The following is a 23628-nucleotide window of genomic DNA, read 5'->3' on the forward strand; positions in this document are numbered from 1 at the left end:
TCCCAGAATCCGGATCATTCTTTGTTCCTTAATTACTTCACTCTTTCTTTGGCTTAAAATCATCCTTTATATACTTTTTATCAATACTTGTTCTTTGTTGTCATATTCTACTATAGCGACCGTCGTAGCGGTAGTTGTAGCGTCGCCATCGTAGCGGCCATCGCACACCTTCTTCACTATGGTTGTTGTAATATCCCGTTTTTGATGGTTGTCCTAAACCTTCGAAAAACTTCATCAATCGTTCTTGCAACTTCTCGTCATTAATGGTCATCGTAAGCAACTCCCATGTAGGGCTACCCCTATATAGGGCGCGCTTGGAGCTCTGGAGATGCGTTTTTTGGCATCTTCCTTCTTCCGCCTTGACGGTGATCCGACCCATTTCCTCGAAGATCCGATAAAATACCCATGACAATTTTATGGAATAACAACTGCCCCAATTTTCTAGTTTGTTAAAAAACAAAGTGGAAAATCTTTTTTACTTGCTTCGATCTTCCAGGAGTAGCTTTAATCTTATTTTCCGCAAAATTTGTACTTCATCCTTTACTAGTAAGCATCCTTCAGTAAATATGCATAAATTTATTCTTCTGCAGAAATTTTTTTCCACCACATTGTTGGAGTCACTCGGGGTGTGCCCTACACCTCCACCCCGGGGGTTTGTTCCGAGGTTGAAACTTCAATGAATTTTAAATTTTGTTTCCAGGCATACATCTCTTTTTCATCTTCATACACGTTATCATTGACTTGCATGTTAAATTTGCATAACTTGTAGATCTTATAGAATCTTTATATTATCCTCCACTCATGTTTGTTCATAGCTTGAATTTAAAATTAAGTCACCGATTGCACCCACTTCATACATGAGGGATGCCCGAGGAACGTCATGCGACTCTCAGGTCGCGACCCCAGATTTTCCTTCACGGGGAAGCCCGGACCCTCCGGGTTCGCGGGTTGCAGTTTCCACATAGTGCGGGGCGCGCCCGAAGCTTATTTAGAGCCCGTATTATGACCTTGTTTCCTTGTTCGGGCGTGCCTTATATTCATCAAAATATATTGTGATTTTTCTCGGTGGTGTTGTGCGTCTTAACTACTTTCTTTTATCAACGACACGTCTAATCCCTTCCATCTGTATGCAAACTGTATGTTGGGGCGTTTTACAACCCCGTTTCGGTCACCATCTCCTTTGTCATCTTCATTGCTTCATCTTCATCACAAGATATCAATTTAACTTGGATGTTTATACGTGTCTCTACTTGTCTTTCATTTGGCGTCATATCAATATTTTTTTTATTTATGATATTACTTCCTTTGTTCTTGAGACTTTAGCTACGGAAGATAATCTTAGTGGGATTGAATTTCTCCACCCCAGTGGGGTTTGAAGTGCAATAAAGGAGTTTTGTTAAGAAAATGAATGATGCAGATTCCGAGAAGGGTTTTCCTACTTCCTCTGGTATGTCCAAGGTGTGCCTTAGGTAGTACTCACCCTTGTGGCGCATTTGAGAGGTGTAAACCTTTAGGGGTGTACCTATAAGGAGTAGTCTCCCTTTGTTTTTTGCCTTAAGTTCTTTTTCACACACTTATGTACTACACTTTGCATATATCTCTTTATACGCAAATATCATCTCTATGTTCACTTTGCTCACGCATTCACACCCGTATCTTTACTTCACGTATTCCCTTCATATGTCATGCTTTATTGGTTTATCATGATGAGCCGTCTTATATTTATCTCCCGGGTATGGCGCCTCAGATTCTGAAATGCTTCAGGCTTGATTTGGGTTCTGAGAAGGTGGTTCCCAAGATGAACGTTATTGAGCCTTTTTTCCAACTTGAGGTGCGCTCTAGTCCTCCCATAAAGGTTGTTCAGCGCTCCCAGTCAACCCCAGAGTAGGGTTGCGCTTTCTAGGCCCCTGTCTTTATGGATGTGCACCTTTTAGGCCTTCTACGTATTGTGCTACTTTCCATATGTTTTTCCATATTGTGACTGTCTCTATGACTTTCATTCGAGGTGCGGGCTCCGGTAAGATCTCTACAATTTGTACGAACTCATTTACTTATCGTACTTTGTATTAAACTCTATATTGTGTATCATGTCGCATGTTGTCATTTTACTTTTATCTTAGATTATTTTTATCTTGCAGAAACAACCAAGGAACTTGTAAATAAATTGAAGTAATTCCAAAAATTCTTCCCTTAAGAGGAAACCCTCCTCGTGCGCGCCCTGGAAAGTATACGGCTCCCACAGAATGCCTTACTCCTCCTTGCGTGCCCAGAAGTTATCCTCGATAATCTTTAAATTTGAAATTAAAACGAGAAGACGAGTGAACTCGTATATCAAACAACTTGAATTGAAAAAATTCACACTACCCCATAAATGCACATAGGCAACGGTTTTAGCTAGCGTTGGACGAAAACCGTTGCATTATCTATAGAAATTTCAGTTTATTATAACACAGTGGAGAAAACATTGCAATACATTGAAGCTATTGTTGCTAATAACTTTTAGTATTGCGCAGCAAGCAACAGTATAAGTCATAGCGTTGCATTAGACATTTTTTATTTAATAAATGTTGACATGGAAAACAAATCTGAGGTGACACGTTGGGTCCACTGTGGGACCCACGGTTGCTGAAGTGCCATGTTGACGTGACATGTAGGTCCACGAAAGTGGGTCAATTTTTGCTAATGTGGCACATATGGGGCCCACAAGTGGGACCCACTGATGATGTGGCATGTTGATGTCAGCATGATGTAGCATGCTGACGTGGCATCACTGGGTCCCACATGTGGGGCCCAAATGCTGATGTGGCATGCTGACGTGGCACAAGTGGGCCCACATGCAAATGTGGCAGCTACGTGACACTTTAAAGCGTTGCATTTGCTTTCGGGTGTTGCAATAGGCTATTTAGTGTTGCCTTAACTATTGTTCTATTTTTAAATTTTATTAGTTATATTCGTGTTCTAATTTTTTAAAAATTGTTTTTAATTGATCCAACCTACGGATGATGTTACCTACTAATTTTAGACATGTGTAATTTTTTTTAAAAAAATATATTATATATCATGTGCTTTTATAAAAGTCAAACCACGGTGCACACAGGTTCCCGTTATGTAGTCTTGTTCCGGTTGGTGATTCTATATTTTTATAATTTTTGTTCAACGATCCAACCGTACGGATGATGTTATCTACTAATTTTAGAGATGTGAATTTTTTTTAAAAAAAAATTAGATTGTATATCATGTGTTTTTATAATAGTCAAATTACGGTCAACAGGGGTTCCTATAACCAAGTCTTGTCCCGAGTGGTGATTCTAATTTTTTAAAATTCTTGTTGAACGATCCAACCGTATGGATAATGTTACCTACAAACTTTAGAGATGTGTAAATTTTTTAAAAAAAATAGATTTTATATCGTGTGTTTTTTAATAGTCAAATTACGGTCAACACGGGTTCATATAACCAAGTCTTGTCCCGAGTGGTGATTCTATTTTTAAAAAAAATTGTTCAACGATCTAACCGTACAGATGATGTTAGCTACTAATTTTAGAGATGTCTAAATTTATTCTGTATTTAGGTACTTGTATAATGTAGGTACTTGTATTCTGTATTTCGAGTATAATTGGTGTTTCTGACAGAAGCTTTGTTAGAAGCTTCTTCTTTGTTTTCTTTATTTAAAGTGTTTCTAACAGAAGCTTCTTCTGTGTATCTCTACATCTTGCAATTATGCCGATATGTTTTATGTACCCACACACTTTTAATGATTAACAATGTTCTTACTAAGTGAATGTTTATGCAATTTCGAGTCTGAATTTAGATTGTACTGAATCCAATAATCAGTGGTGTCTTGGAATTATTGTTTTCACCGCATCATTAGGGATGACTTTGATTTTGCATAAGTCTTGATAAAAAATATTTTTGCATACTTTGTAATGCCTCCAATTTCTAATACGAATATAATCGAGATTTTATTAATCAATTGCCACTTCCAAATTTGTTTTCACGATTTTCAAGATGATGAATTTGTAAAAAAATTAGAACATCGCTTGACTTTAAAAAAATACAAACTTTTTAAATAATCATATATCCATATATGCCCGATTAAGACTGACTTATCACATGTACGCTATTAAGATTATTATATATATGCCATCAAGACCGGCTTAAGTCAAGCCCCCAATTTAGTTGAATAAAGGGACTCTGGCATAATTAATAGAGCAACTTATCTTTTAGTGTCAAAATGTACTTGCATAATTGGTGTAATTTATTTTGTATTTAGGTACTTGTATAATATAGGTATATACTTGTATTCTGTATTTGGTGTATAATTGGTGTTTCTAACAAAAGCTTTGTTATAAGCTTTTTTAGAAGCTTCTTCTTTGTTTTCTTTGTTTAAAGTGTTTCTAACAGAAGCTTCTTCTTTGTATTGACTCTCTTGTATCTTGCAGTTATGTTGATATGTTTTATGTACTCGCACACTTTTATAATGACACTTTTAATTTTAAGCTGGTAGCCTTATTGCAGGGAGCCACAGATTACTTCTTGTACACCTTGTGTTATTCTCAGGCTCTCTATTAGTCTTTCTTGAATGCACTTTACATGATTAATGTCTGTTTTTTATCTTTCAAGTTTGCGCAACTGTGCAGTTAACGTATAAGATTACAATACAGTTGATAGCGCCATATTTATCTTCCTTGTTCCTCCATTAACATTAGTATACTATTAGATAAATTATCTAAAGGTATAGTCAAGTATAAAACCATAAGTTCATTGTAACGTTTGGATAAAACTACCAAGATATAGTGCAGAATACGGACAAGGGGTGACAGATCTTTTAGATAATGCCTTCCTAGTTTGTGCGAGGGGCAACGAAATGAAGTGCACTTGCAAAAAAAGTATTGATCGTAAATGGCATACAAGAGAGGTCATCAATGACCAACTTGTTAGTAGTGGTCCTTCCCCAACACATGTCAAATGGATTTATGAAACATTACAAATGAAGCCAAGGGTTAGTACTACATGGATTACGAAACAGGGATGGATTCTGGTGCAGAAGAAAGCATGTGAGAAAGATTCAAGTTGATTCCATGAATCCATGGACATTTTTTGATGAGTATGCGAAGTAATGTTCCATCACCACCTCCAACATCCACAACGGAGTTCACTCCAGTAAAGAGCTCTGCACATCCATTAAGTACTGCAGGAAATGTTCTCCTAGTCTCACAAGCCATTGCTTCATCAAAGAACTTGTTATGACCTGGATTTTCAGCTGCATACTTCCAGGTATCCTTTCCATGAGCATATGGGAATGCTGATGTATTGTTATCCAGCACACATGCATTTAAGAAATGCAATGGAGTTATGATAACATAGCTGTTTTGGAACAACAGCAGAGGAGCCATGCTATTATCTCCATCTTTAGTCAGTAAGTGAGATAACGGAGTTTAGACATATCCCAGTTACCCTTCCTTTGTGATCTTCTACTTAAATATACCCCGGTTCAACAAGAATCTGTTATTTGTGAAGGAAGACCAAATACAGAGGCACAAAAGTTTTATAGAAGGGTTGAGGAAGGAAAATAACCATTATTCCCGGGATGTACTAACTTTTCTCGATTAGGTTTCGTGATCATACTTTATCATTTAAAGTGCATTCATGGAATTAGTGAGTCTGCATTTGGGGAGTTGCTTAAGCTAATGAAAGAAGCGTTTCCTTAAGCCTACTTGTATTTGTCCTTTCAATGCTGCAAAGAATGTCAATAAGGATTTAGGTCTTCATAATGAGAAAATACATGCATCCCCAAATAGTTGCATGTCGTATTGGGCAGAATATAAAGATAAAGATGAATGTCATATTTGTGGAGTTTCAAGGTGGGCTGTACAAGAGAAAAAAGGTAGTGGTGTTAATAACGAGCCGGAGAAGTTGATTCACAAAGTTTCGGTAAATATAATGAGGTGTTTTCCACTAAAACCAAGGCTGCAAAGAATGTTCATGTGCAAACAGTTTTCCAAAATTATGACATGGCATGCAGTGGGACGTAAAAAGGATGGGAAACTAAGACACACGGCTGATGGAGAGGCTTGGAAAATTATGGATGCTCAATATCTTGATTTTTCCTCGGAACATCGAAATGTGCACTTAGGTGTAGCAGTAGATGGATTCTGCCCTTATCGTACAATGAATTTAACTCATAGCACATGGCCAATTGTGTTGGTAAATTATAACCTTCCACATTGGCTGTGCATGAAGTAAGAAAATTTGATACTCTCAACACTAATATTGGGTCCAGATTCTCTAGGCAATAATATTGATATCTATATGCAACCTTTGATTACGGAGTTAAAAGAGTTGTGGGATGTCAGCGTTGAAACTTACGATGCCTTGACTAACCAGAATTTTAAGTTGTGTGCACGCGTGATATGGACTGTTATCAATTTTCCCGGATATGTAATGTTTTTCGGCTGGAGTACGAAGGGAAAACTAGGTTGTCCTGTTTTCCATTACGAGACTTCTTCATATTATTTAAAACACAGCAGAAAGATGTGCTACACGAACCATGGGAAGTTTTTTGAGCCTACACATAAGTGGAGGCTGGATAAAAAAACTTTAATGGTGTTATTGAAATGGGACATTCCACCAGTTCTATCAGGAACTGATATTGAAGAGTTGTTGCAGGGGTACGAAAACCATTTCGGGAAGGGCAAGAAAAAGGTTAATCCATCTACTTAGTGTGTGTCCCTAAGCAAGAGGGGGGTTTGGGGTTGAAGTCCCTGAGAGTTTGGAACCAAGCTTTGATGACTTATCATATATGGAATATTTTTTCGAATAAAATCTCGCTTTGGGTTAAATGGGTGCATTCTTATGGAATCAGGAATAGGAGTTACTGGGACATCAAAGTAGCTTGGGATGCATCATGGAGTTGTAAGAGTATTATGGAGATTAGAGATATTGTGAGACCTTTTATTCGCTCAAAAATTGGTAATGGGCAGGAGACTGGCTTTTGGTTTGATACTTGGTTATATGATCAGCCCCTTTCGCAATTTTTCACTCACGGGGAGATTATGGTTATGGGATCAAATAAAAGAGAGAAGGTGAGTGCTTTTTGGAGGAATGGTAGTTGGGACTGGCCGAGTGATGTTCTTAATAGATTTCCGGAGTTGGTTAATTTACAGATCTATCCTTCAGAAAATAGTGATATTATCCAGTAGATTTTAGCTTCAGGTAAGGTTAAACCATTCTCTGTTCATCAAGTCTGGGAAGATCTTCGACCTCGTATGAGCTTATTTGTATGGTGCAACCTCATATGGTTCTCTAAAAGTATTCTGAAACATTGCTTACTCTGTGGTTAGCGATTAGGGATCGATTGCTTACTCAAGTTAGGATTAAGGACTGGCAGGTGCAGAATCAAGCGTTGTGTAGTTTCTGTTTTAATTGTAGAGATTCGAGAGACCATATGGTTTTCTCATGTGATTTTAGTCATCGAATTCTTCAGCATTTTCAAATCAGGGGCTACTGTATTAGATATCAAGGCAACTGGGATATTTTTATTAGAGATGCAGCTATTAAATGGAGAGGTAGGTCATTACACGGTCTGATTAACAAGCTGGTCTTGGCGGCTACTATGTTTCACATCTAGCAGGAGCGTAACAGGAGCTTATTCCAGCAGAAAGGTAAGCGAATTTGGCAGATTATTGCAGATATGGAGGATGGTGTTAAAAACAAACTTTTGGGTTTGTCTGTGATTAGAACGTCGAAGACGTATGAGGAGATGCTTGGCTGGGGGATATATTTAGATCTCCCTTCAATCCAAAAGTGTATGTTAAGATGAGTGGTTCTGATTTTTGGTTAAAGATTAGTGGGTTGGTTTGGTTATTCTGGGTGTATGGTGGTGGTGTGAGTTTTGTTTCTTTCAAGCCTGGTTGGATTTGGTTATTTCTGGAGGGTTTGTTTTTTGGTTTTATTGTGAAAGTTGGTTGTAGGTAGAGCCTAGGAGGGGGGTTTTGGGTCAATTCGTTGAGTCCTTTTCGTGCTGTTGTTGTAAGTCTGTTAGGTTCAACCTTCATCATGGTTGTAAGGGTGTTAGCAAGGTTGGGTTGTGGCTCTGGTGGGAGTTTTTTATGCTCTGGCTTGGTATCTGGAGAGTTAAGGTGGGGCTGGTGAGCTTTTGTGTTAAGGGTTAGCGAATTTTGAGTTTTTTGGTCTGTCCTGGGATTAAAAAGATGGGTGGAGTTGGTGTGCTAGTAATTCTGCCAAAGGTGGTTGTTATTAGTGTTAAAGTCAGTTCGCTGCATCTCTTGTCGAATGTATGTCGGGTGGTTTTGTGCTTGGAGGAAAGAGATGTATGTTGTGAGAGAGTATGGGTTTTGTAGTGCTGGGAGAGTTTGTCTTTTTGATGGTTTACCTGGTATATTGTTCATCTGGATGCTGCTATGGCCTCTGTGAAGTTGATATATCGTAGAAGGGAGTTCGGGATGTTCTGTGCTTCGTGTTGAGTTTTCGTGTAGCAAGTGTCGCCTTGGGTGCTTGGTTTGGTGTTTGGTGCCCTGTGTTGTGTTCTTTTGTGTGTGTGTATGATGTTTGTGAGTGTAGTGTGAGTATGTCTGGGTATGTGTGTGAGTTGAGGAGGGTTCTGTGTGTGTGGTGTGTGTGTATGGGGGAGTGTGTGTGTGTGTTTATGTTTGGGGGGGAGTTTCCTTTCGGGGAGTTTTATTAGGAGTGGGTGTTTCTTTTGAGCGGGGTCTGGTGGTTTTGTGTTGGGGTGGTCAATTTGGTGTTGGGAAGGGAGGGTGTGATGTGGTTGTAGCCTTGAAGGTGTATGGGGAACTCTGGGGTGGAACCGTGTTGCTGGTTCGCTTCTGGTGGGGAGTGCTAGAGGGTTTCTGGGTAAGGGTAGAAGATTTAGGTTGGGTCTGTGGTGGTTCTACAGTTTTTCTCTGGATTTTTGCAGTAGGGGCGCTCTCTGGTGTGGTCTTTCCGGTGGACTTTTAGTCCGTTGCTGCATTTCCATTTTGCTTCAGTCCAATGGGTCGGGTCTGGTTTTCGTCGAGGTGATTTCAGAGTGAAGGGATTTCTTTGACAAGGTCGAGTATGCTGGGTTTTTTTGAAGCTGCTGATTTTTTTGGTCTGAGGTATGAGTGGTGCTTGTTTAAAAAAGGGAGTTGGATTCTGATTTGCGTGCTCGAGCTTGGAGGTGGTGCCTTTTTTCGGCAAGAATTTGATGCTCTGTTCGGAGAAGTTTTTTTTGCTAGTGATCGAGTGCTGCTATGGTGTTGATCTGATTATGATGTTAGTCTTTATTGGATATGCTAGCTGCTGCATGTTGTTAAATGTTCAGGAAGTTGCTTTGGATTTTGTGTCTGGTTGGGCTTTTTACTATTTAATTGGTCTGGATTTTTGGGCTTCCAATCTCGGGTGGCTGGGTTTTTGGGCTGGGCCTTATTGGCTGTCTTTTGGCTCGTTTGCTTGGGTTTTGTTTGGGCTTCTGTGGGATTTGTTTCTAGATTCTTTATCATGAGATTACTAGTAGGGCATGTGTGCTTTGGCTTTAAGCCTTTGTTTTGTAATTTATTTTTATTTTTGATCCTTCTTCTAAATGTTTTTGGAGATCTGTTTCAAAGAAATTTGAGAAGGATCATCCTTGTACATTTTTCTCTCTTTTAGTTTAATATACGAGGCTTGACCTCATTTACCCAAAAAAAAGGTTAAAAATGAATCTCCTTTAAAAAATAAATCAATTTTTTTATTTATCATATTGGAGTCATAATCCACTTCGACACAACCTTGATCTCATGCACAAAAAGAACGTATGTGACAAAAACAAAATATTAGGTACTCTACTTAATATTAGTGGAAATTTAAAGGATCATTTAAAAGCGCGTTTCGATTTACAAGAACATAATATAAGAAAGCCCCTTTCATCCTGTTTTATCTGCTGATGGAAAGTCATATGAAATTAGACCTGTAATATTCGACATGACAAAAAAGGAGAAAGAAATCTTTTGCTCTGTATTGAAGAATGCCAAACTGCCATACGGTTGTGCTTCGAATATTAGTCGGTATGTAAGCATAAGTTAGAAAAAGGTGGTTGTGTATAAGAACCAAGATTCTCATTTCATGCTTCATTATTTGTTACATTTTTCCATGAGAAGAACATTGAAGCCGGAGGTTGCGTTACCATTGATCATACTGGGCACATTTCTCAGAGGTCTATGGAGCAAAGTGATCGATTACAAATGATCTCAAGAAGCTGCAAAAAGAAATTGTCGACATACTTTGTCGATTTGAGATGATTTTTATACAATCATTATTTGATATAATGGTCCACCTGTTTGTTCACTTGTGCCGGGAAGTCGAATATGATGAACTAGTGCAACTTAGGTCCATGTTTCCTATTGAGCAGTACATTGGAAAGTTGAAATCTTATGTTCGGAATAGAAGTAAACCGAAAGGTTCAATTTCAGAAGGTTATTTGGCAGAAGAATGTGTCACATTTTATTTAAGATTTTTGACTGGTGAAGGAAAACAGAAGATACCATGTCTCCTTCTGCACGAAATGCAAGTTTGGAGTATCATACTAGAACAAGAAAGAATCAAGATGGAAAATTCTTTAAATTGAAATATGCAGATTGGAAGGATTCTCATCAATATATTATATTTAACTTCGGCAATAACGAAATAGAGAGTCTGATTAGGTAAGCTTTTAAGTCATTTTCTCATTTTATTCAGTTTTATTTCATCACTATTTACCTTTCTTAGACTGTGTAAACTTCATTTTTATAGGGAGCATCGAGTTTATTGGATGGTGAGGCAACTTCGAAAAGATTCAAAAAGGAAAGAACGCACACTTCAGATTTTTTGATATGGTTAAAAGAAGAGGTTTTGAGTAAGGACTCGATTTCTAGAGATTTAGAGGTTCTCGCATTGGGTCATAATAGAGCAGCGAGGCGGTTTACTGGCTACGTAGTAAACAGATATAGATTTCATACAAAGTCAAGAGATTCACAGTGTATCACACAAAACAGTGGTGTTTTTGTAACTGCGGAGACCACTAGTTTTGCTAGTTTAAAAGACGAAAATTCAGTAGTTGGGAATGTTAACTACTATGGATCAGTCGAGGAAATTTTTGAACTAGATTATTGGGGGGATTTTAACGTGGTCTTTTTTAAATGATATTGGTACCAAGAGGAGAAGGATGAATATGGTCTTACTAAAGTAAATTTTAATAAGTTAAGCCACAAAAATGATCCTTATGTTCTTTCATCACAAGTGCAATAAGTCTTTTATGTTCAAGATCCAATTCAAAAAATTGTTCATTATGTTATTAAGAAGTTGCCAAGGGACGTGTGTGATGCTGAGAATGAGAATGCAACTGAAGAAGAGATCAGAAATACTACTTTTGATGATATCAATATTGATCCTGGAATAGAATTTGAAGTTGGCAACGAGAGTTCCTTCAGAGATGATGTCCCTGAAATACAAATTCTATTTCTGTCTCCCTAGATCACAGAACTTGTTTCTCATAGATTATTACATTGCTCGATTTTAGTCATGTTTTATTTTTCAGATGAAAATGTATTTTTCACTATCTGTTTGTAATTTGATAAAATATCGTGCTAAAATGGTAGCTAGTTTATCTAGTTAATGACTTAAAAGAGTAATATCCGGAATTGTGTACAATGAATTAATATCTGGTACTCCATGTTTCATAAACATTGATGCTTGCCTCATTTCTGATATATTCTTAAATAATTAACCAGTAAATTTAGACTTATATTATATGGAAGCTTCGTACAAATTTCTTTTCATCTTTACACAATTGTTATTTGTTAGTATGTATTATGCACAGAATGTTTTTATGCTTATGTAAGTAGCAGTGAAATTGTTTGATGTTTCGGATTTAATGGTTAATTGTTATGTCAGATTTGAATCATCCTAAAATTGTTCTTACACATTCTGAACATTTCTGATATGATATGACTTGTATTTATCAAAATCACCTCTAAATCAAATGCAACTAGATTTAGATCAACTGCAAACATACCATAATGAATTATATTTTTTGTTTATGCATTGGCACTTTGTTCTCTATTATCATTTTTACAAACTTGACTGACTTTAATGATTTATTCTTAACAGGATGGACGACAAAACAGTTAATCTGAGGTTGCACTATGAAGGAAAGTTTAAGAAAACATCATATTTTGGTGGAAAACATTTCATTATGATGGGCTTAGACGTTGAATCCTTTTCGTATTCAGTGCTTATGGAATTGGTCAAAGATAACCTCCATTTTACTGAAATTGGAGGAATCTACGCAAACAAAGGAATTAAAGGTGGTTGGAAGTTGTTTTCAAATGACAAGTCATGGATCTTGTGGAAGATTGTGCTCCTGGCAATTTAGTGAACTTCTACATCGACAACATTGTTGACAAACAAATTGAGCCGGCTCCTCAAATGCAACCTCATGTGATCACTCGGCCTAGGGAAAACTTCATCCAAGGTATATATATGTAATGTTTAATTCACACATAATGGGTATGTACACTAAAGTCTAAAGTACGTAATCGATAATTGTTATAGCTTCCCCTGAGAAACCGTTAAAGCATAAGTTTGTTACCACACAACAACTCGAGCAGCAAAAAATGAAAATGGATAAAAAGTTGCCCAAGGTTGGTGGTTGGCAGGACATTTTAACAAAAGAAAGTGGACAAGATGTAACTATCGGTGAAAATGAAAAAGTAACTGCGAGAAGAAGTTAGCCTTAGAACCATGTGCATGGGATGTTGAAGATACTGGATATAAAAATATTGCTGAGAAGGTATTTAAATGTTTACTTTAAAAAAATAATTGAAATGTATACATATGCTTTCCTGATTTATTTTTCTACACTTGTAATTACCACCACCACCACCGCTCTTCGAGTATATAAAATTCAAAAAAGTTGGTTGTAGAGGGGATAGTGAAGATACTCGTATTGATGTTGGTGAGAAGGTATTATTTTCACCTCTTTTAAGTATCAACTATTTTTTAATTTAAAGTTATATACTTTGAATCGGTTAATCATGCATTTTCTAATTTAAATGTATATTGTTTCTGATTAAGTCCAAACGACCTTATCTGTAATTAATTCGTATTTGAATGAATTACTGTAATTTATATACTTCGTATTTTAAATGCATTTTATGTACTTCATATTTGGATGAATTACTGTAATTTGAATATGTAAACAATGCATTTTCTAATTTAATTAAACAAGCAAAGACAAAAATCATATATATCACAATTATATATTTTTTCATTCAAGTAGTTATTGCTTAGTTCTCTCAATTATATCACACAAAAAGTGTCTTAATATGTTGAAACTTGTACATGTTGGTCATCCCAGGAGATTTATCAGTTGGACGAAGTTTGCTTTTGATGTTTGATTTTAGGGTCGTTTGATAAGCCTTCTGAGAAGGTTTTTGCTGTCTAAGTCTAAATTGATGAATGATGGTTTTTATTTGGATCATGAATTTATGAGTAATAATTTAAATTTATGTATTTTTAATCGGTTAATCATGCATGTTATAATTTAAGTGGAGCGATGATTGTCAGAGTTAATTGATCGGTATCGTTCAACTTGATTAATCAGCTGATTACTTATTTACTGGTGTGGATTCAGTCTGTCCGATACCACCTGTATTAGTAGAACAGGAAAGAAGACACTTTCACAAAATTTAAAATAAATAAAATGTGTGATGTCTTGAGTCTTGAGTCTTTAGTCTTTATTTAAAATAAATAAAATATGTGAAATTTAAATATTAATTTGGCTAGATGTTCAATCAATCATTTTTCAGATGATCGCAATGGTGCGTTTTACAATTAAAAGGTAAACCATAAATGAATTTTCTAATATTCAGTAACTTTCACTAATAATCATATATTATATAATTTCTCATTGTTACCATCCCAATAAAGTAGTCGATTAATCATGCATTATTCTAATTTATTTATCTACACTTGTTGTTGCCACCACCATCACCGCTCCCCATGTTTCTCAAAAGAAACATGGAAAAAGTGAAAAAGGCTCGATATAGAGGGGATGTTGATAAAAAGGTATTATTCAGCTATTACCATTGCTTTTGATCGATTAGTCGCCGTTTTTGATTTTCATCTATTTAAATTTATAATCTATTTAATTGTATACTGATGTCTTGTAGTTGCCACCACCCCCACCATTATACGAGTATGAAAAGTTAAAACTGGAAAAAATTAGGGCAAATAATGAAGTTTATAAATCACTTGGGTTGCCTCAGATAGTTTATACTTTTAAAGATGTTGTGGAGTCGAATAGTAAATCAAAAGGTAAAAAGGGAAAGACACGGCTATTGAGGAAGACGACTTACAATATGTTCCAGCGAATGAAGGGGGCGTTGAAAGCGATGATTCGTCTGAGGTATATGTTATTTGATTAATTGTTTATTGGTTATTGTTGGCTTAATTCACTTTAATACCAAATATGGTTAATTAATTTTAAACACAAATGGTAGGAAATTGAATCTGTTAAGCAAAAGAAAATTGATGTTGGACCAAGGACTCGTTCACGAGCCAATGCAGCCCCTGAAATTGAGAAAAAATCAAGAACATTTGGCACTGCAACTGAGAGGGAAGCTACAATTTCATATCATCCACAACCTGTTAAACTGACATCCACCAAGATTTTTAGACAGTCAAGCAATGATGGACCAGCTCCTGATACGGTTGTTGCTTACTTCGCATTACGAAACCGTCAAATGAATAATGATGAAGCTCCGATGAATGGGAATGTTGTTGATTTCGAAATGAAATAGAATGTAGATGAGGAAGTCCAAGAAGGTAACATGATTCGTCTTTTTGGTTAATTGTCATTATATGTTTACTAATACAGTTTCAGTGATTGTGCCTTACTTTTTCTGTACCTCGTATATTAAGTACGTGCTTCTAGAAAACATAAAGGACCGAAAAAATGACTACGATTCATGGAAGGAACCCTAATGAGAAAGTGGTCATCTCTTGAATACAAAGGGTCAAGAAATTATGGATATAGAAGGATATGTAGCCGAGCTAAGTAATTTCTTGGGGACATTGGCAAGGGATAATGTGTCGCTGACTTATGTCAATTGGCAGTTATTCCCAATTAATTGAAACAGAAATTATGGGAGTATACTTTGGTGATTTCTATTCTCTATAACATAGATTAAATCACTTTCCAAATTTATACATTATATTAATAAAATATCTAGTCATTCTTTTTATGCAACACTAACTGTTGTAATGTCCCATCATGCCTTATGCAACACTAACTATTGTTGCCAATATTTTCCTCTACTGATGTAAAATCAGCATAATGCAATACTTAAAGGTGTTGCACAAAGTATTGCATTAGGGGTCTACGGCCACGTCCACAATGGCAATGCCTCCCTGGTGTTTCCTATTACCTTATGCAACACCATTTAGGACTTATACAACTGTATTGGAGGGGTTGTCTATGTGCACTTATGGCGTAGTGTCAATGTTGGAGGTGGACCCTCCGAGGCGCGCCTTAGGGGTGGTGGAGCTTCCTCGGAAGCTTTGCATCGTCTTGTTTACTTGAACGATGTTCTTATTCTTTGCGTGTTCGATAATTGTCTTCGACTTTTATACGACTTTTTATTTGCATTTAACGTCTTAAAATAAACATAACGACAAAAACTGATCTTTATGTCTTGAAATAAAAAACTTTAAAATATCATCAACGATGCGCAACACACTTTAGGTTAATAGCTTAATGAGCTCTAGAGTATGCACTATGCCCTAGTTTAGAAGGAATTTTATTGTTACTAGTCTTTCATTCAGGATAAGCCCTACTTGAATTTACTATAATATACGTAAGTGAGTAAGGGGCCGAAGTCGCACCTTACATGAGGACTCCATATTTCTCATTCATAGCTTCAGCGTTGCGTAAACCAAACAGTATGCACAAACTAGGATCGAGCTTTACTTCCATATCTTCACGTTCAAGCTCATCCGTTGATTCCTCATCTGTTTTTACAGAACTTCCATTTGGTGAGGTCCTCTTCTAGCTTTAAAAACGTCTAACTATGATGTTCAACCCCAAAAGACTTAAGGCTCATCCGTAATCTCAGGACTTCACGGATAATGTACCCTTTAGATAAGAATAACATTCCACTACCAGCTGTTTCTTTTGATTATGAATGCATGTATAGCCACGGTTCACCTCATGTATCAGACGCATTATTAGCTTGTGAGTGCAAGGTGCAGAATTACTTCAAAATTTTTTAAGATCAGGCATACTTCTGGAAGTCTTCATCACCCAATAGGTGTTATCGAACCAACTTTTTATGATAGCTCGAACATGTGGGTGATCAATCTTCTAACATATTTATCCTTTTTCTCCGCAATTAGAACTTCTTTGATCTTGTCGTGGCTTCATTCTCAGAGTGAACATTGTTTGTAAAAGGAGCATCTATTTCGATAAGGGTATTTACCATTGGAGAGATCTTCCTCTATTAGAGGAGCATCATACCTCGGTAAGGGCATTTACCGTTGAAGAGATCTTCCTCTAGGAGAGGAGTGTCATACCTCGATAAGGGAGTTTACCATTAGAGAGATCTTTCTCTACCAGAAGAGCGTCATACCTAGACAAGGGCGTTTTCCATTAGAGTGATCTTCCTCTACTAGAGGAGCGTCATACCTCGACAAGGGCATTCACCGTTGGAGAGATCTTCTTCTACTAGAGGAGCGTCATACCTCGAAAAGGGCGTTACCGTTGGAGAGATCTTCATCTACTAGAAGAGTGTCATATCTCGATAAGGGCATTTACCGTTAGAGAGATCTTCCTCTATTTGAGGAGCGCCATACCTCGACAAGGGTATTCATCCTTCAAAAAGTTTGTCCAAGCAATTCTTCAAGCAAAAAAATCCTTCTCGCTTCCTCCGGAGCTTCCAATAGTTGGATTGAATTTTCCTTTGAAAGCGCACCCGCGTCTTTAATAGATTGGAGCGTCTGATTGTCTTTGTAATCCTAGATATGATTCTCCAGATGCGAAAGTTTAAGTATAATAGAACCTTAAAGGTTACCTGGAGGACACATCCTAGATATACGGACATTTCTAATTTAACAAACTCTCTCGAATATTGTTGGAAGTGATCTGGGTCTCAGATATCCCTGTCAAAGAAATTTGCGGGGATTTCCTTCATGTAGTGCCTCTTTTATGATCTTATTCCTTCTTCTTGAAGCATTCTCCTTCTGATCATCCTCCGATTTACTCCTATTTAAGTCTTCTAAACTTGATAAAATTCTCAAATCTTCTAACCTAAATAGGATTCTTCAATCGCTAATCTTGCCCAAAAATTCCAAATTTTTATCCAATTTAGTTACTTCTTGCAGTTGCGTCGTTACAACAACTTATGGCTGTGTCGGTGCAACAACATGCGGTCGCGGCAGCGCAACACCTTGTGACTATTGTGGCACTACTATTTGTGATTGTTAGCATGTAGAATTCTAAACATTGATTCTTGTCGACTGGCCGACTTTTGATATTCCTCTTGTGTCCTTCTTCCACCATTAACTATTGGGGTGTGTGTATCTCCACCCCTCCATCATTGTCGGTATGAGCCACTAAGAGTATCGCATCTACTTCCTCAGCCATGGCTCCTTCAGCCTATGTCTTCAGGTTATTTTCTTTTTTTCTATAATCAAAGCTTCTTTGCCTTTTTTTTGGATGAGGGTATTCACTACCGCGAAGCCTTTTTTTCTTGTGAGAAGCGTATTTGTACGCCTATGAAACCCTGTTCCATGTTGACCTCCATTTTTTTATATTTTCAGAATTAGCGTCTTCAGATCTTCGTCGTTTAATTGGATGCCAAGAAGCTCCTTCAAAAGAGATATCCTCCTTCGTTGTTTCTCAACCTCCCGATCATTACGATAGATCTCACTATCAATACATCCTGAGCTATGTGCATGTGGGACTATCCTTTGCTCTTGATTTGGCACCCTGAAGCCTTTGTTCACCATCTGAGATTTCTACGATCGGAACATCTTCAGTGTATTGTAAGCGACGAGGTGTTGCCCCCTAAAAACATTTATCGTGGGATACACGGTCTTCCTTATTTTGTTCTTCACAATTATTCTTAGATTTAGCATCAATCATCTTCTCCTTAGAATGGTACCTTCGAATGTGAGACTAGCTTTCGCCGCCAGTTGTTAAGTGGCATTTATGTCCACTTAGAACACTTCATAAAGGCTCGAATTGGTGTTTTGTACTCAAGTTGTTTGTGTTTTTGATGTATTTTTGTAGTGTTTTGCATTTTAGGGCATAATCGGAAGCAGGAATGGTTTTACATTATTTTTCTGCTAGAAGAGTGTTAAGATAGAGCCTCGGTTGATTGCACGAAAGAAACCAGTAGTTACAGTAAAGAAAAGAAGAAATTTCCAGTTTTTCCAAAAGCTCAGCGCGACCGCGCTATACTTGGGAGCGACCGCGCCGGATCCTTGGGCGGTCGCGCTAGGTCAATTTTGAAGAATCCTGATTCTATTGGAAGACTGGTTTTCTGGACTCTTGATTGGATGGGCTGGTATTTAAAGACTCCAAAAAGACGTTTTTCATAACGGAGAGTAAGGAGAAGACATGAAGAAGACATAATAGCACAAATTCAACGAAGGAGAAGAAGAACTAGTTATTACTTGTGATTCTTTGCTTAAATTGTAATCTTGGATGCTTATTTTCTTTATCTTTGAACATAATACTCTTGTTAACGTACTTCGATTATTTATTCAGTTTATTAAAACTTAGTTTATTTACCATGTTTTTATCGGAACGCACAGTGATGGTGAGTTCGATTATGAACTAATCGTTATCGTGCGGTTCTAACGGATTTACTTATGGATTTCAATAGTTAATTTATTTTGATATCTAAGTGTGTGGTGATTGTATGATATCCTGGTATTAGTTGTGCTTATTCATCTTATGAGCATCGCGAACTTATAAGATAGCATGTTAATCTCTATTGAAGCGACAGTGAATATAGGGGTTTAGAACTTGCCATGCTAGCATAGGTTCATGTATTTATTATGCATGATTTATAGGTGATTTTAACCATCTTACTTGCCCTATGTAATCAGATAGATAAATTGCACATTAAACCTTTATGTTGTTAAATTCTATAGACATTTAGGGTCTCAATATATTTGGTGTTTATTCAGCTTCTATCTCTTTTGTGGATGTCTGGTAGTAGGGTATTCGTACAACGAAAGTTGGCGTTTACTAGTTTCGTGTTATCTGATTAGTTGTCATCACTATTGCATGCTAAGGTTAAGAACACTGACTTTGAATGAAGTAGTAATGAAGTTAGAATCCCATATTTGTCTCATATAAGTAATTCAACCTCAATTTTCTTAGTTAATACTATTTAGTATAATCTCTTAGTTTAATCAAAACCCTATTTTCTATTTGTCTTAGCATTGAACGATAGCCATACCATTGTTGCATAAGTGCATAAATTGACTTAACCTAAACCAGTCTCTGTGGGAACGAACTAGAAAGAATTATATATTACTTGCGAACGCGTATACTTGCTTGTAAATTTAGTGCGTGTTTCTGTCCTAACAAGTTTTTGGCGTCGATGTCGGGGACTCGGTGTTTATTTTTAGTTTATGTGCTTGTAACTAGTGGTCGGTAAAGTTCACTAACTCGGATATTTTACTTACTTGTTTTGTTTGTTTGTGTTTCAGGTACTCTAGAGAGCATTTATGCTAATGCGTTCTCTATCTTGTAAGAGAACACTAGATAAAGCGGTGGAAGAAGTTGTAGTAGAAGAAGAAGTCTTTGTTAAGGAGAAATGTAATACCCCAACTTACATAATATTTAACTAGAATATTTTACTTAAAGTAAAGATGGATTTAAAAATGATTAATTTAAGACTCAAGGGAATTTTATTGTAGGAAAACGTATTTCATGAAATCTTAGTATGTTTCGAGAATGAGGGATCTTGGGATGGGTTAGAAAATACAAGAAATATTTTAGAGACCTTGAGAAAATTATATTTGAGTAAAGAGGTGTGGTGGATAATTAGAGATGGTATAAAGATTTAAAAAATAAAATTAAATTAAAAAGACAAGATCTAATAATAAAGGATATAAAAAAATAAGATAGCTTACAAAGTAAGGACTAGATGCATGTGGCGTTATCGTAAGGCATGTGGCAATACATTAATTAGATTAGTGTAATTTGGGATAGACACATGTCATGAGTTAGGTGTTCAATAAGGACATTTGTCAACCTTCAATTTTATGTTGAATAATTAGTGGACAAGTGTCCAAGTACATTGTTAGATGGCAAGTTGTAGAATTTAAGTTTCAATTCTTACATTCTTCTTTGGTAATGCAAAATAACCACATAGAGAAAATATAGGTTGCGTGTTTGGATTTGAGGGAGCTCTGCAAATTCACACACAAAGATATATTTTATCAGTTCCGTTGAATATATGCATATATATATTATATAAGTGTGTATATATTAGTTTTTATAGTAAAAATGTTCTGTAAATTAACCCTTATAGTACTCATTTGAAGTCAGATCGTAAAAATAATTATATATTTGGATTCCTTGTGAGAAAATACATGAAATAGGCTCTTGAATCATGTTAATCGGATTAGAAACGAGTGAGATATAGCTGGTCAAAGTTTTGTCATTTCTGTTGACTTCGAGGGAAGAGGAAATGCCGGTTGTGAGGAAGACGATGACGTGGCAGTTTGTGATTGGTTAGAGTGGTAAAATAGTATTTAATTTATTTGAAGGCCTAAATGAACGAATTAGGAAAAGTGTGGTTGAATTAGATTTTATGTTTGATCAATGGGAATTTATTTAAATTTTAGAATAATTAATAAATAGTGAAAAATTAGTTATTTGAGGAATAAAATTTTTAAGTGTTTTAAAGATGATGATATAGGGGTAGAAATTATTTGATAATATTATACAAGGATTGAGATATGTTTGAGAGAGAAAATAAAAGTTTAGGATTATATTTTTTCAGAATAAAATATGATCGTAGCGTTTAATAATCGATAAAAGTGAAATTAAATATTGTTAGATTGTATGATCGCAATTAGTATATGATTATATATTTGTTTTAAATGTTAAGGCATAAGGATGAGTAGTTATAATTGGTTTGAATATTTTATAAGTAGGTTCGAAAGCAATATGTATCGTCGGAGATAACGGGGATTATGAGACTTGAAGGCTTGTACTGTAAGTATATAATGTACTAATTCACTGTTGATGCGTTGATGATGCTTTGAACTTTAAATGATGATTGATTTGATTTGACTGATGATTCACTGATGAAAAACGAGTATTCTTGTATTGATACTTGATGAACTGATGATGATGCTTCCTTGTCGGAAGTAAGCTAAACCAATTGTTTAGCTAGCCGAGATCCCAACTTGATGAACTTGATGAATTGATGAACCTATCATGCTTGAATACTCCGTTTTAATCTTGTGAGAACTATTCTGATGATATGTTGATGAGTGTGATATCTTGTGATGATTCATACATGAGTCTTAATGAATTATTTATTTTTCTTGAAAATCTGGTAATGAACCGAAGAACTCTGTTTTATTAAATAAACCTCAGTTGAATTGTACAGTATATGCTTAATGAGCTGTGTAGCTCACCCCTATATTCTATTAAATATTACAGGAAATTTCTAGAATATTGTGGACTCGAGAATAAGTATCTTGGGTTGAAGATATATTGAACGATGTAGAGTTGATAGCACAATATTGGATGAGGTTTGTATCAGGATTTATAATATATTGAGATTTTGAATTTGTAAAAATGAAAGAAATTATATCTATTATTATTGTTATTAGTTCAATTTTCGTGTGTATAATTTTGAGGAAAGGTTTGGATTTGACGGACCCCAGGGTCGGGCCCAAATTGGGTCTTTCGGACCGGGGGGAGTCACAGGTGGTATCAAAGCTTAAGGTTGTGGTGCGTAGAAATGAAGGTATTCAGTTTATGTGAGACATAACAATAGAATAAGCACTCACATAGAGTCAGTTATTAGACTACAGAATGTAGTCCCAATGAATGTGTTATAATGAGGAAATTTACTAGAGATATTAATGTAGGGTTTTGAAGAACCTTTTGGGATATAGATAGTAAAAGTTATAATTAATGAGTAATTCTCGTGTAGGTGGAGATACAGTCTTCTATAGATTGATGACGAGGATTAAAGATGTTCAAATTAAGTTGAGGATCCAATTGAGAATGAGGAGTATTGTGTTAGCTTATGTGGATGTGATATTGATATAATTTAGCGTCACAACAAGTAGTTAGGTAGCACACTTGGTGAGATTTTAAGTATGTTATGGATTTTCGGATCGAGATGCTTACCTCGAGTTGGAGAAGATAACCTCGGGGTGGAGATGACAGATGCATTTCAAATAGGATGGTTTCGCCATCGAGTATAAATGAGCTAGTGTATACGCATTGTACAAAACTTTCTTTTTATAGTACAGGGGCTCCGGGCAAGGAGTAATATGCGCGGTCTTTAATGATTTTTGTGGTGAAATTAAGGTCGATGGTTTAGGGAGTAAGTTGTCGGTTATTGTAATATGAAAAAAAAAGATTAAATATGCATTCAGGTAACTAGTGAAATGAGGGATAAGTTACCTATTATATGATTTTTTATTGATCGCAATAGTGTTTGCACTCGAGATCGGGAGAGATGAATTGCATAAATAAAGTGTGAAATTACAAGGATTATATTAGTATACTTGAGGATAGAGTGATTGTGAATTTGTTATATAATTAATTTTCAAGACATATTTTGAGCAGAAGGATCACTAAAAAAATTGAACAATTTTTTTGTTTCCTAGTATAAATAATTTGTCAATTGATTGAGATAAACAATGCGTGTGGTATGACTTTTGTCTGTGTGATAAAAGTCTAGTGGGGTGTTACCAAATTACGTGTTGGAAGCCAAATCATACTAAAGACTGGCCATCTTTAGTACAACATGGTTGTTCTCAGTCATATCCATGTTATTTTTACTTGTGGAGATTTTTGATTTTTTTTTTTAGAATTTTTTTTTTCGAAAAGTTGGTATAAGCTGTTGAGCTTGAAACAAGTGATTAAATAGATTTTTATCATACGAAAGGAAAAAAATATTTTTGAGTTCTAAACCTATGTGTTTAAAAGAAAGATCTTTTAATGTGAGTTCTTTTCGGTAAGAGATCAAAATAAAGGTTGGTTTTTAGCAGTTAAAAAAAATGATGCCCGTGAATTCGATTTGATAGAGACATGTGATTAGTGGAGTGTAATAACCCCAATTTTTGGGAAATTTTTGAAACCCTTATGAATAGTGTTTTTGCTGAATGAGAAAACTTTTCATGCCACACTATGTAGGGGTTCTGATATGGATATTCTGAGATTTTATTAGTACTTTATATGGGATATAAGTGTATGTAAAGATCGTCAGAATCCAAATCCGAACACTTTGATTTTTCCCGGAAATACACTAGATACGGAAAGATTTGAGAAAAAAGTAACAGGATAAAAAGGATTTAAATTAAAGGATTATAGGAGAGGATCATAAAAGGAATATAATA

At 36.0% G+C, this 23628-nt stretch overlaps 1 protein-coding gene and 1 long non-coding RNA gene across 2 annotated transcripts; one reads left to right on the top strand and one right to left on the bottom strand.

Annotated features, from left to right (window-relative positions):
- Positions 1 to 5018: 5018 nt before the first annotated feature.
- On the bottom strand, positions 5019 to 5396 carry LOC141679808 (acetylserotonin O-methyltransferase-like). Its single transcript, XM_074486198.1, has one exon. The coding sequence runs from the start codon at positions 5394 to 5396 to the stop codon at positions 5019 to 5021; it is 378 nt and encodes a 125-aa protein (XP_074342299.1).
- A 5400-nt stretch (positions 5397 to 10796) lies between these two features.
- LOC141676811 (uncharacterized) lies at positions 10797 to 19949 on the top strand. Its single transcript, XR_012557149.1, has 4 exons — positions 10797 to 14088; positions 14193 to 14428; positions 14523 to 14847; positions 19744 to 19949. It is a non-coding gene; the product is annotated as an uncharacterized LOC141676811 (long non-coding RNA).
- The last annotated feature ends 3679 nt before the right edge of the window (positions 19950 to 23628 follow it).

Source organism: Apium graveolens, chromosome 8, assembly GCF_009905375.1.
Source record: "Apium graveolens cultivar Ventura chromosome 8, ASM990537v1, whole genome shotgun sequence".
Classification (NCBI taxonomy): domain Eukaryota; kingdom Viridiplantae; phylum Streptophyta; class Magnoliopsida; order Apiales; family Apiaceae; genus Apium; species Apium graveolens.